We start from the raw sequence: 14,292 nt of genomic DNA on the forward strand, positions 1-14,292 counted from the left end.
AGCCTCCTGTTAAGACGCTGAAACGCGAAGTGATGGTTTAGAGCCTTGTTTTAGCCGTAATCACACATGAGACACACACACACACACACACACACGCGAGGGCAGTCTTGAGAGCGGCAGTCGAGGAGGCTGCTGAAGGAGAGAAAGGCATCTTTGTTTGAAGGGATGAATAACTCCCCCGTAGTAAACAGAAACAAGCATTTGAGAAAAGAACGAGTGGACCTGGCATCGCTGAAGGAGTAGAGGTTGGAATTAGAATTCTGCAAGCGGTGGCAGACCCCATTAAAGCCGCAGGAGAGACTCGGGATAAATAATGCTGTGTTAACCGACCGTTTTGGGAGACTGAGGTTGGGGCAACCCAGAAACTGCGGACACTGAACTGTGCCTTACTCTGCCCCCATGATAACACGTGCTTCTTCCACAATAGGAGTCACGTGCTAGGGCAGAAGTACAGGGAAATGAACCCCGCACTTGTGTGTTAGGAGGAATTTCCTTAACAAAAAATTCCACTTGTTTTACTTTTCACCACTATAGGAGACAAGTCTTAGAAATAGCCCCTAACGTAAGTAGTTCTGTAATTCTAAAGAGAAGGAGGAGGAGGAGGAGGAGGAGGAGGAGGAGGAGGGAGATTTCAGATCCAGGTGATCTTGTTCTACTCCTGGTTTTTGTTAGTGACTCCAAGTGTCACTTACATATGACGATACTGTTCTGATTACATATGAAATGAAACTATAAACTTCTTTAAAGGTAAAGCAAATTATATGGAAAGTATTCTTTTAAAAGTTTATAAAACATAAATGTTGAATAAATCGCTTAAAAATATGAAAGAGCTCCACCAGGACAATACACCTTTTTTATTTGTTAGGCTTAAAGTGGGAAACGGGTTTAACATCACTAATACAACTACAGAGGTGGCAGTAAATGACACACTTGTAGGGAGGGAATTTATAAAACAAATAATTCTCTTACCCCAAATTCCAGTCAGTTCTTCCCATAGGATTCCATCAATGTTTATATCTTTGACTATTATTCAGTCTGGATAGCTTTGTGGACCAGGAATCCATTTAGGTAAGATTGAAAATACTAGTTTTAATTGCATTTTCTTTTTGTTATTTCTGTGATGTCAAATTGAAAAAAAAAAAAGTTAAAGGTTTCAAAGCATATTGAAAACCTTTTATGATTAATTACATTCCATTAAAACGACTTGATATTTTTGACATAATAGATCTCAGATAAGAATACTACCTACTTATAAACTAAGAACATGGCTTTGTTTTAATATTTATGTATTTATTTTGAGAGAGAGAGAGAGAGAGAGGAGAGGAGAGGGAGAATCCCAAGCAGGGTCCCTGCTGACAGCGCCAGTGAACAGTGAAATCATGACCTGAGCCAAAAATCGACAGTTGGATGCTTAATTGACTGAGCCACGCAGGCACCCCAAGAATATGACTACCTGATAGAGTCTACGGTTGGCATGGTGACCTACGAATAGAATGCTTCTAAATATTTTTCTTGCAGTGATTAGTGGCCATTCATTCATTCCTCCAAAACATGTTTGTTATGAGGTAGTCTCTGTGCTGAAACTGAAAATATAAAGATAAATCAAATATGGTTTTCTGTCTTTCAGAGCAATTACGTCTAGCAGGAGAGAAAAAACTGTGAGCAGATGATTAGTCAGGAAACAGTGAGGGTAAATTCAGTGAAGACTGAAGCCCTTTAAATCCTTCGTGAAGAATATGTTGAGATTGCTATGGTAACCCAGAACAACAATATAAGCCTTGAAGGCTGGGATGGGAGGAAAGTAATTATCAAAGTAAATCTTTTTCCTTCCTTCTTTCTTTCTTTCTTTCTTTCTTTCTTTCTTTCTTTCTTTCTTTCTTTCTTTCTTTCTTTCTTTCTTTCTTTCTTTCCGAAGGCAATAAATCTTAAATAGGATTGAAGTACAAGTGAGAATTAGCCAGAAGTGAAGTAGAAGGATGTGGGCAGGAGGAAGGGTATCTCTAAGCATCAGCAAAAGCCTGTAACAGGTAGAGTTGAGAGTGTGGAATTATGGCTGGGAGATAGAGTGAACTAAGTAGATTAGATCCAATCGCTTAAACTTCTTAGCTGGAGGATCTTCAGGTAAGTTTCTTAAACTCTAGGTCTTCGTTTTGTCTTCTGTAAAATGGGGATGACAAAAATGGTCTCACCACAAAGACATGTTATAGTTAATGAGATAATATACTTTGTACAGAATCTGGCACATAATAATTGATTAAGAAACCAATTCTTTTTGATTTCTGGATGTATTCCCTCTCCATGAAGCTGTACTTCCACTTCCGCTTAATTTCTTCCACCAATTCCAGAACTCTCCTCCAGTATCTAAAAGAGAGCTCCTGAAGCTAGGGGTTATGAGATATTGTTAAATGTAGCAGTCACACAAACCATATCCTCATTGGCCACATCCGAAGATTGAACCCAAGGAGACTGAAAGCAACACGCTGCATTAATCCTGGACCCTGACTATGCTGTGGTCTCATGGTCTGAATACTTCCTGTTCTTCCATCATAATCCAGAAATAACAGGACCTCTATTTAGTTGAAAATTGCCCTTAAGTCAGAAATGTTAAGGTATGTTTATGGAATTCCTACTATATGCCCAATGGTAGATAAGTACAGTAGATAAGAAAATGGCTTAGAAAACAAAGGCCTGTACTAGGCTTGGGTAGATGAGGAAAATGGGAAAGATTTGGGGTAAATAGATCTGCAGACCAAAAATACTGTCAGAGTGAGAGTAAGTGAGTTAGAAGGACTGAGAAATGCTTAGGAGAGGATAGGAGGAAATCAGAACACTGAAAGATAGTTTTAGAATTGTTCTGTCTTAGTTTTCTATATAGATGTTGCTTTGTGGCAATATATCAATAATGAACTCAGTGAGACCTGTGCTATGAATTCAGTAAGTATTTATTAAAAAGTCATTCATACATTCTTGGTGCTTGGTAAGGCTTATTACCTTCACCAGATATTTTACCTGTTTACTGTTTATTTTCTGGGAGGTAAATATGCTTGGAATTCACTGTGACAAGTTCAGTGTAAGATGCCTGGCCCACATCTAAGGAGTCTGTTTAACAGAGGACTCAAAGGACCTCATAGGAGATGCTTTCCCATGGACAGTGGGCCTAGACAGAAAGTTAAGTCAAATACTGAGTTCTTGGTCTGCTAAAATAACCCTCTCTAGAAGCTTTGTAAGACATGGGTGCTGAAACCAACCACCTTTTTTTTTTTTTTTTTTTTTTTTTTTAATTAGCTCATGATTCTCTGATCAGTTGGATCATGACCTAGTTTGGGTCAGCTTGACTGAACTCTGCTGAACTGTTTTAAGCACTACTGCCAGCTGGAGGGTTGAATGGTGACTGGGTAGTCTACTCATATGTCTGGCAGTTTCCAAGCCAGGATGACAGACAGATGAGCACCTCAGCTCTCTTCTCCGGGGTCTCTCATCCATTAGCAGGCCAGCTTAGGATCAGACACGTGGTGCACTTAGGGTTCTGAGTACACCAAGCCTCTTGGGGCTTAGAATTGGAGCTCTCTTTGTGTCACTCCTGATCAAAATAAGAAGCAACACCAGCTCAGATTCAAGGGGTGGAAAATGGAGTCTACCTCTTGATGGGAAAAGCTGCTAAGAATTTGTAGCCATTTTCAATCTGCCACAGACATACTTGTGTCTTGGATGTGAATAAAATCTTTTCATTGGTGGTAAATGATCAAATTGGCAACTCCCTGTGAAAGAAAATGTGACTTCCAGGTTAATTGAAGAATTTTCAGAACGTTTTCCACGATAATATGTGCACTTATTTTCCAAATGATACATTTGGTAATAGTAGTGATGATGATATCATAGGTCACAGGAGTGAGTGGTTGTTTTGGGCCACAGTGTGATGATGACTGTTTTACATTTGTCATTGCATTTACTTTTGCAACAGTAATATCAAGGTATATAGCAATTGAGTAAATTACACATATCTTCAATGATTTATAGTATGTCATTTGCTACAACTCACAGAGCAGATTTGGAATAAATAATGTTCTCACCTCCATACTCAGGACATTTTGCTGTACAGGATAGAATTTTGGCACTCACTCCTTCTAGGATAAGAATTTTTTAAAAACATGGTAAACACTTTATGTATGAAATCAGAACCGGATTAGAGAGGATGTATGATAAAATTGTTAAATATGGGACAGTTTCTAATAATGAGCTTTACTGTGGTGATCAGTTTTACTTTTTAAAATGTACATTGATGCTGACTCTAAAAATATAAAATGATTACTTTTGAGGCCTTCTTTGTTAAAACTTTCTTTTGATTGAACTCACCAGATCAACAGGAAGGAATTTATGGAAATGTTATAACTTCCCAAAATAATATGCAACGGAGATAAATAGATAATTGTTTATGTATTTATACATTTATACAAAAATATGTAATTAAACACACAGAAGTAAACCAAATGACTATTAGTCTCTTATTTTTCTATTTTCCAGAAAAAGACAAAGCTATCTTTAATTTAGTGGATAAAATATTTTAAATTTAGCTTATATATATATACATATATATATATCTTCATATATATACACAGTCATAGAAATTTGAGGGTATATATATATATACACACACACAGAGAGAATGAGAAGTAGAAATATCAGAAATGATTTTCCTTTCCTACATGGTTTTTTGCTGTGAAAACGAGTCATAATGATAATTTTGGGAGAAATCTTAAAATGCTTGTAGTCTATCCACCATTCTAATATCTTAATTTTATTCCTTAAGGATTACGATATGAACATAGCTGCGACTGTTAGTAAATGAAATTATTTCATGTGTACTTTTCCACCTGCTGACAAAGATATTTCAAATATAAAGTAAAGGCATATTCTTCACAGACTACTTGTTGTATTTTTCTTTCTAGAAATGCAATCCAGAGAAAAGTGCTTCATTCTTCAGTCGGATGACATATTCCTGGTTTAGCAGGTAGGAATTTTACTAATTTGTATGTAACATACTACCCTAAGGAAGATTCCAAGGGAAACGACACCTAAATGTTATTCCTCTAATCTAAGCATGAATATATATTTTTTAATGTTTATTTATTTCTGAGAGAGAGAGAGAGCGAGCAAGCAGGGGAGAAGCAGAGAAAGAGGGAGACACAGAATCTGAAGCAGGTTCCAGGCTCTGAGCTGTCAGCACAGAGCCCTACGCAGGGCTCGAACTCAAAAACCGCAAGATCATGACCTGTGCTGAAGTCGGACACTCAACTTACTGAGCCACCTAGATGTTCCAGCATGAATATTTTTATAGAATGACTTTGTGAAGATTTTTTCGCATAGAAAACATTTTATTATAGGGGCGCCTGGGTGGCTCAGTCGGTTGAGCGTCCGACTTCGGCTCAGGTCAGGATCTCGCAGTTTGTGAGTTTGAACCCTGCGTCGGGCTCTGTGCTGACAGCTCAGAGCCTGGAGCCTGCTTCCGATTCTGTGTCTCCCTCTCTCTCTGCCCCTCCCCCGTTCATGCTCTGTCTCTCTCTGTCTCAAAAATAAATAAACGTTAAAAAAATAAAAAAAAAAGAAAACATTTTATTATAGAGAAACCACAGATAGTATCATAGAAAGTGGTTCACAGAGAAGATTGCTAATAGTCCTGCAATATGGCTGTCCCTTTATAGGATTTGTATTATATTAGCACTGTGGAGGGGCAGAAAGTTGGATTTTTTTTTTATTATCCAGTATATATGTGTATATAATTTCACTTAATTCTCCCCCAAGTCTTATGAGATAGGCATTTACAGATGAGAAAATTGAAAATTGAAACTTAAGGAGGGGAAGTAACTTGTCCATTGATACCCAGGAAGAAGCACACCAACTTGGTGTTAGAAGTCGGATTCTTTGAGTCCATGTTTCATGCTTTTTTTTTTTTCATTTTGTTATTCTACTCTTTACTAGGAATACTCCCACAAATATTTGAGGTCTATCTATCTATATCACAAGCTCAATTTGAGCTTTTATATATGTATATATATCATATATATATTATAAAATATTATATATATTATATATTATAGACATTATATATATATACATTATATATTATAAAATATAACTATTATATAGTTATAATGTATATAACTATTATATAGTTATATATAACTACTATATATATTACTAATTACTTAATTACTATTACTAATTACTAAAACACATACACAGTCATTTTTATAAGACATATAATGTGATTTATCTCACAGAGTAATTCATCTAGAATTCAAACAAGAGCAGAGCTGACTTTTTCTAATTTTATAAATTCAGAAGCTTTCTTTAGAAATGTATTTTTCCCCCATAACAGAAAAGTCATGATCATAGGAAACTAAATTTATTATCTTAACTTTATGCCCCTTGTTCTATAGTTAATAGAAACAAAATTTCCCAATTTGATGTACAAATATGCTCTTATGATTCTCATAGATGAATCCTTAAAGAAACAGAAAAGGTTGATTGTGTGCCAGATACCCTGCATTATGCTAACCTTTAAAAATGCAGAGAAAAGTGACCTAGTTCCTATCATCTAGGAATTTGTAGATTTAGAAAGATTAAAAGGTGCTCTTTCAATTACCCAAAAAGGCAAAAGGCAATATAAGCATTATAAAGAAACACAAATTTCAGGAGCGCCATGTAAGCGCATTTGCACAGTTAGGGAATGTTTTGTAAGTAATTCATGCTTTTAACTCAACATTTGACAATGTGTAAGATGAAGCCAAGTGGCATTCCAAATTGAGCAAATACTGTATGCAAACCAGAGGCAAGAGTGAACTGACCCCTCCCCCATTGCAGCCAGTTGATGTGGCAAGAGATCAAACTGAAAGAACATATCATAAAGAGTTTTCTAGGTCATTCCAAAGATAATGAGAAGCCACTGAAGAATTTTAAATAGAGAGTAATGTATTCGTGTTTGCGCTTCAGAAAATCACCTTTGCAGTTGTGTGGATATGGTATGTACCAGATGAAAATGGAGATAGAGGGAATGGTTAGAAGGTTCTTCAATTATCCTGGTAGATTTATGGCTAAAGTTTGAACTATCGTAATGATAAAGAGGATGAAGAGGAAGGGACAGATTCAAAAGCTAATTAGTAATGTTGATTAGATAAGGAAATTGAAGAACTGGGAAGAATGTTAATCATTTTTTGGCTCAGATAACTGTCAGATTCAGGTGTGACAAAAAACTTTATGTTCAGTTTAGAGAAGCGTCAATTTAAGATGTCTAACTCATTCCCATAAAAAGTATTAAATAGGTGTTTGGATATATAGGCTTTTGATCTATGAATACGGATTTGGGAGTCATTGACTATATGTCAGTAGTGGAAGCCATGAGCGTGAATAAGATCATCCAGAAAGAGAGCTTATTGAACGGGATGAACAAATGGAACATTGAGATTCCTCAGTATTTAAATGGTAAAAGGAGTGGTAATCCAACAAGAAAGCTAAGGAAAGACATTCAGAGTGTAAGAGACAAACAAAAGAAAGAGTGTGTTTGAAAGCTAAGGAAACTGTCAAAAAAGGAGGACAATAAGGTGGTCAGTAGTGCCTAATGCTGAAGAGGGGTAAATTAAAAAAAAAAAAAGAATTGAGTATTCTTTATTGAATTTATCATTGTAAAGTTCATTGGTGATTTTTATGAAAGCAGTGTAAATAGAGAACTGGTATACTTGGTGAGCAAATAATTGGGCAGAAGCATATAATTGGGTTGGGTTATAAGAATTCCAAGTTAACATAAATCTATGAATCACTTAAGGAGGATGGCAAAAATTTTACACCAACATACTACGTTAAATTATACATATATACTATAAAAAAAGAAAGGTTAAATAAGAATTATGTAAATGTGGGCTATTTATACTTAATGATTTTTTGTTCATGTTTATTTTCCAAACCTGAGTTATATTTCATTCGTGTCTTGAGAGAAAGAGTGAGGTCTATTCTGGCTTTAAGTTTCAGACTGTCAGTTTTAAGTCACAGAAAATATCACAGAATTTAAATAATGCAAATAAAATTAATTTTAAGTAACTGTACTTTTAAAACTTAATTATCAAACTATAAAAACTATATGTATTTGTTTTAAATATTATGAATACCATTTTATGAAGCCTAAAATATGAAGCTGAAATTAAACTTAATATGCAGGATAAGGCACAACAAACTGTAAAATATGGCACCTCAATATCTGTCACTATCTTAGATCAATCAAACCAATAAGATGTAATTGTTGAATATAACATTTATTTTCTGTTCAAATTTAACATCTTAGACCTAGATAGGAAATATTTTTATAGCATGCTCCTATCTGGAACTGTCATTGGCATGAATCTAATTTGATTTCTTATCTGGTAATTAAACAGTAGCAGCTGAAACATAGCTATTGTTTAAGAGAATGCCTTTTTGAAGACAGTGGCTAATTGTGTTCTCAGATCTGTTCTTTGAGTTACAGAATAAAATTAGAAATTATTTCCTAGGCCAAATTCAAGCTCCCATAATTATATGAATAATTCAATTAAAATGTGCTCAGATGATACAAATAATTAGGGAATTATATGCTTATGAGCCTTAATTCCTAAGGCAGAATTTGTAGAGTGGTTTTGATGATCAAATAATTATGAAGCCTTTATTAGCAAATATAATCTGTCATCAGTGTATAATAATCATTGTCATAGAATAATCCCCTTGACATACACGGAAAACTCTAGTTAAAGTTTTTACCGGTCACAATTGAATCACTATTTTAACCAGGGATACACTATTCAGTCTGCCCTACCTTTTCCTCACATATTAATAACACTTGTACACTGCCTGACTTTGTCCTATCCTACAACTGTTGGACAGACTGACTTTTTGCCTTCTCCTGTGACACAATCACCGCTTTGCAGAAATATTTAAAAAGGTGATTAACAGTAGTAAACTTGATAATTCGATTGTATATCTATACTTTCCACACTTTCTGGTATTACACATCTACAAAATTTACCTTTCATCTCATCTTCCTGGCCTACTGCTACTGGTTTGCTGCTCTTAACATCAGTTGGATGAGATGTGTACTCACACTTGTTAATGTCAAATATACTCAGAATTCTAAGACAACAATATTGAAAACAGAGTGGAAATATTACACTTAACGGCATTGTCTGCCTATGGTCACGTTAGCACCGGTTTATGTCACATTTAAAAAACTCTGACCAGGCTCTGGAGTTCCTGGTGTTTAACCGCCTGTAAACACGGGAAATTAATACTGCTCTGCCTGCTTCAGAGAGTTGTGAGTATCAAATTCATTGAACTGAATGACCTTTGAAAAGCACTATCAGTGTAAAACATACAAGATGCATGCAGGAACCTTATTACCACTTAGGAATCAAGTCCTTAAGTTTATGGGACCCAGTCCAGGCTACATTCCACTATCGGGAGGGTCAGCTGTTGGTCCTTGTTGCCTCCCTAAGAGCTGCCTCATCATTGGATTTAAAGAAGCACTGCTTTCTCTTTTCCTGGATGCTTATGTGTGGTAGAAAGATGAGCCAGGGTGATGAGCATATTTAAATGTACAGAAGAGAGCAAAAGAGAAGGAAGAAGCACACACCTGGGAAAAGGGAAGTCACGGTGGTTAAACAACTGAGCCATGTGCATCACAATCAATTCAGTGTAAGTGTCACTTTTAGATGCTGCATTATTTGGAGACTCAGCATGAAAGCCAGGGGTCACTTATCCCTGTGCACCAAAACCGCTGAGTTTTGCATGGTTCTAACTCAAAATGCTGAGGCAGTAAATGTTATTAAAATGCTTTTGTGAAAATCAATGCAATCTTATTTTGAAAATGAATATTTATTTTGTGGAATGGAAGAGAAAGGCTTAATATGACTTAAAAGTAGTTTATTGCTTAATATGGTTTTGAAACTGCAGTGCAGGAAAATGTCCAGCATATTTGAGCCAACAGAAACGTGATTACAGAAGGTCCTTTCTTATTACATTTAAACCTTTTTGTTAAATATGAACTGTAATATGATATTATATAGTGTAATAAAAGTAAAAATGAATCCTGTGGAGACTCTGGTTACCACAGAGTTTAAATCCATCTCAGGGTCAATCAATAATAGAGATTGTTCAGTCATAATGACAATGAAGCAGTCCCAATTTGGGATAGTGTAACACCATGTTATGGTTTCTTGGACTAATAAGGTACTTTATAATGGAAAGAACAGAAACTATTGAGTCAGAAGGCCTGAGTTTAAATGTGGGTTTAATTTCTTACTGAACAAATCATGTCACCAAGCTCATAAACTGAGTATATCTGAACTTAGGAACATGTTTTGCCTCAAGCAACACAATAGCCAGATAATTATAGCTTAAACAAATAGGTATTTATTTTTTTATGTTACTGAGAAGAACGCTGGGAATAAGCTGATGAACTACCTCAGAAATGTCACAAAGGGCCCAGAGTTTTTCTTTCTACTTCCCATCCTTATTATTTGGCTTTTCACCCATGGTGAAGAAGATGGCTTCTCTATATCAGAGTATTATGCCTTCAGTGCAGGCAGGAAGGAAGAAGGGGAAGGAAAAAGGAGGCAAGACATTTTCTCCTCTCGAAGTTTGAGCCTTCTTTTGGAAAAGAAAGTTCTCCTCAGCAGACTGAGTTATATTGTTAATGCCAAGCAAAATGTTGTCAGATTACCAGGACTGCTTTAGACTGATCATAATTATGACTCTGGCTGAGATAAGGACTTATCCTGAGTTCAAGAGATTTTCACCTGAATAAGTATCAAGATTCCTGGTAGTAGGAAGATGATGGGGCAGAAGGATGGCTGTGAGGTAAGTATAATTTATTGTCTGCCACAACATCTGTGGTGTAACTAGATCATGCATCCTAGTTTGCCTGGGACAGTTCTAATTTAGACCTGTTGTTCTTGCATAATTTATTCACAGTCTCCCTTGGGGCAAGTTCATTGAATGGGGGAGAGTGGAAGTGCTGAGACTAGCGGTCATTTGTCACACTTCTTTTTTTTTTTTTTTTTTTTTATTTATTTTTGAGATAGAGAGAGACAGAGCATGAACGGGGGAGGGGCAGAGAGAGAGGGAGACACAGAATCGGAAGCAGGCTCCAGGCTCTGAGCCATCAGCCCAGAGCCTGACGCGGGGCTCAAACTCACGGACCGCGAGATCGTGACCTGGCTGAAGTCGGACGCTTAACCGACTGCGCCACCCAGGCGCCCCAATTTGTCACACTTCTTAAGGCATGGGCTCAGAAATGACACTGTCACTTTGGCTCATAGTCTATTGGTCAAAATAGGTCATATGGCCAAGGCTGATGTTTATGGGGCACAAACAGGTACTCCACATCTAGTTGGACAATTTCTAAAGTCAAATGGCAAAGGGTATATATATAATGTCCGGGTGGAATAGGAGAAGTTGCAGATGCAGAGGTTGGATCCATTTCTCCTCTTATTCAAGACTAAAAAGCAGTTAGTTTGGGGTTTTGGAGTGAATACACCTTACTGCGAATGTTAACTATTTAAATTTCAGTAAGGTAGGTAAGTAGTAGGTGACTCCAATATGAAATGAGTAAATTTAGTGTTTCACTAAATAAATGGATGTCCCAATAATTCTAAAAGCTACAAATGATTATTACACATTGTTCAACTGCAGGATAAGTTGTATGACTTTCCAAAATACAGTCTAATCATTCCATCCTGATTAAAAAAATAATTTATAAATCAAAGAATAAAATAAATGCATGAAAAATTATTTTTAAGTTGATTATTAGTTTTGCTGAATTGTTTACCTTACTCTTTCATTTTTAGAATAATTCTTTTAGGATATAAGAAACCTTTGGAAAGAGAAGATCTTTTTGAACTAAATGAAAGTGATTCTTCCTATATTGTGTGTCCCATCTTTGAAAAACAATGGAGGAAGGAAGTTTTAAGGAATCAAGAGAGGCAAGAAATAAAGGTAATTAGTTCTTTTTTTTAATGTTTTTGTTTATTTTTGAGACAGAGAGAGACAGAGCATGAGTGGGTTAGGGACAGAGAGAGAGAGGGAGACACAGAATTGGAAGCAGGCTCCAGGCTCTGAGCTGTCAGCACAGAGCCTGACGTGGGGCTCGAACTCATGGACTGTGAGATCATGACCTGAGCTGAAGTTGGACGCTCAACTGACTAAGCCACCCAGGCGCCCCAAGGTAATTAATTCTTAAATCTTGAGTACCTAATTACTACCTAAAACTAGAAAAAGCTTCTTCCAAATGTGAGATATTATTATTAATTTAGAAAGTTCCTAAAATATGTGAAATGACAAGCCATTTTCATAAGTACAATTGATTTTTATTGCAACTAATTTATGTCATAAAATTATTCAGCATCTCCTCCCTTTAATATCAAGAACAATGTGTTGATATGTTATCTTTGGCTTTTCACCAGTATCTTTTGCTCAACTATCATGGCAGAGATGGTTTCTATATCTCATGGCCTCATATCTATTGGTCCAAGTAAGTAATATGGCAACCATGGCCAAAGTTTATGGTGCAGGGGCAGGTACTCCATATCTTGTATCACATATGCACACATATCTCCTCTTTAGAATTCCCAAAAAGAAAATATAATTTGAAGATAAAACTCTATTTATATTAATTATTTTAATGAAAGTTTCAACATTCACAAAAGTAATAAAATACAACTATTTCTCTTGTGCATTTATACCCCATGATATAAGTAATATCAGGCGTTCTGGAGACATACTTTACCAATGATATAGGTCATATTTTCAAGTTTAACTGAATTTATCCCTTTCTTATTATTTTATTATTTTTGTTTTATTTATTTATTTATTTATTTATTTATTTATTTATTTTTATTTTTTGAGAGGGAGAGAAAGAGAGAGAGCATGAGTGGGGGTGCAGGGGCAGAAGGGGAGGGAAAGAGAATATTAAGCAGGCTCCATGTGGAGCCCCATGCAGGGTTCAATCTCATGACTGTGAAACCACGACTTGAGTTGAAATCAGTAGTCGAACACTTACTGGGTGACTGAGCCACCCAGGTGCCCTTATTTTATTATCTTTGGGTTACATTACTAATTTTATGGTTGGTTTATATATATATTTCATTTTTACTTGTATTTGCTCTATCCAATTTTCTCATGGTTTCTTATTTTCTTTCATTATGTAGGCATCCTTTCATAAAGAGGCACGTGCCAGGAAACCATCTCTGCTCTATGCATTGTGGAACACCTTTAAGTTTGTCCTGATTCAAGTTGCTTTATTCAAAGTGTTTGCTGATATTTTGTCCTTCACTAGCCCACTCATAATGAAGTAAGTTGTAGTCTTTTCTTTTTTTTTTTTTTACTCTCTCTACAGTTAAATGATAAGCAAATGATAAGCAAGTGTTTCATTCTAAGAGTTGTACTAAAAAAGAGTAGGAAAAGACCTTATTGCAAATTTTACTTAGGATATGGACATTCTGTTAACTTTGCCATTCACACAAATGTGAATGATGATAATATAGTCAATATTTACTGAAGCCAACTGTGTACTACACACTGTTCTAAATTCTTTATATTAATTGTCTTATTCAATCTTTACAACCATCCTATGAGATAGGAAGTATTATTACAATCGTTATCATGATGCAGAAACAGAGAGGTTTAAGAAATTTGCCTAACTTCACAGAGCTAGAAAATGCCAGAGTTATGACTAAAATCTAGGAACTCTGTTTTAGATGTATATTCAGAAAATGAAATGATATATATGAAGGAAAAACAAATTTTTTTATTGACCTATAATAATATTTTTGTATTGAATACATTTCCAGGTTGTTGGAGTTTTTAAGAACTATTCAATTCATGAAAACAGAATTAATCCTTAGTTACTTGACTCTTAGATAATGTCCAGGCTTGTATTTTGTCCGGTATTTATTGAGTACTTACTACACGCTACTGTACTTGATTGACCCTAGGGGTAGACAAAAGTCAAAAAGTCCCTGCTCTGATGACACTCAGAGGGGTGAGACAAATAGTAAACAAATGAATAAATATAAATGATATTAAGAAATAATCAGTGTTAAGGACAAAGTATTCAACAAGGAGAAGTAGGAAATGCCTCTCTAGGGAGATCGAAGTGCTATGTTAATTTAAAGAAGTTAGGGAAGATACTAGTGATAAGGTGACATTTGAAAAAAGTCCTGAAGGAAGTTAGAGAGGAAGCCAAGACCATATCTATTGCAAATAGGAAGAACAAGA

At 35.7% G+C, this 14,292-nt stretch overlaps 1 protein-coding gene across 4 annotated transcripts in view; it reads left to right on the top strand.

Moving 5' to 3' along the window:
• The window catches only part of LOC115523851 (multidrug resistance-associated protein 1-like), an 89,064-nt gene that overhangs the window by 275 nt on the left and 74,497 nt on the right, over positions 1–14,292 (top strand). For all 4 annotated transcript variants that reach the window (XM_030330117.1, XM_030330111.1, XM_030330118.1 and 1 more), the window contains exons 2-4: positions 4,947–5,008; positions 11,865–12,012; positions 13,224–13,366. In XM_030330117.1, the coding sequence (XP_030185977.1) occupies positions 4,947–5,008; positions 11,865–12,012; positions 13,224–13,366 (353 nt within the window). The remainder of the gene's footprint in view (positions 1–4,946; positions 5,009–11,864; positions 12,013–13,223; positions 13,367–14,292) is intronic.

The sequence above is a fragment of the Lynx canadensis genome, chromosome C2 (assembly GCF_007474595.2).
Source record: "Lynx canadensis isolate LIC74 chromosome C2, mLynCan4.pri.v2, whole genome shotgun sequence".
Lineage (NCBI taxonomy): Eukaryota > Metazoa > Chordata > Mammalia > Carnivora > Felidae > Lynx > Lynx canadensis.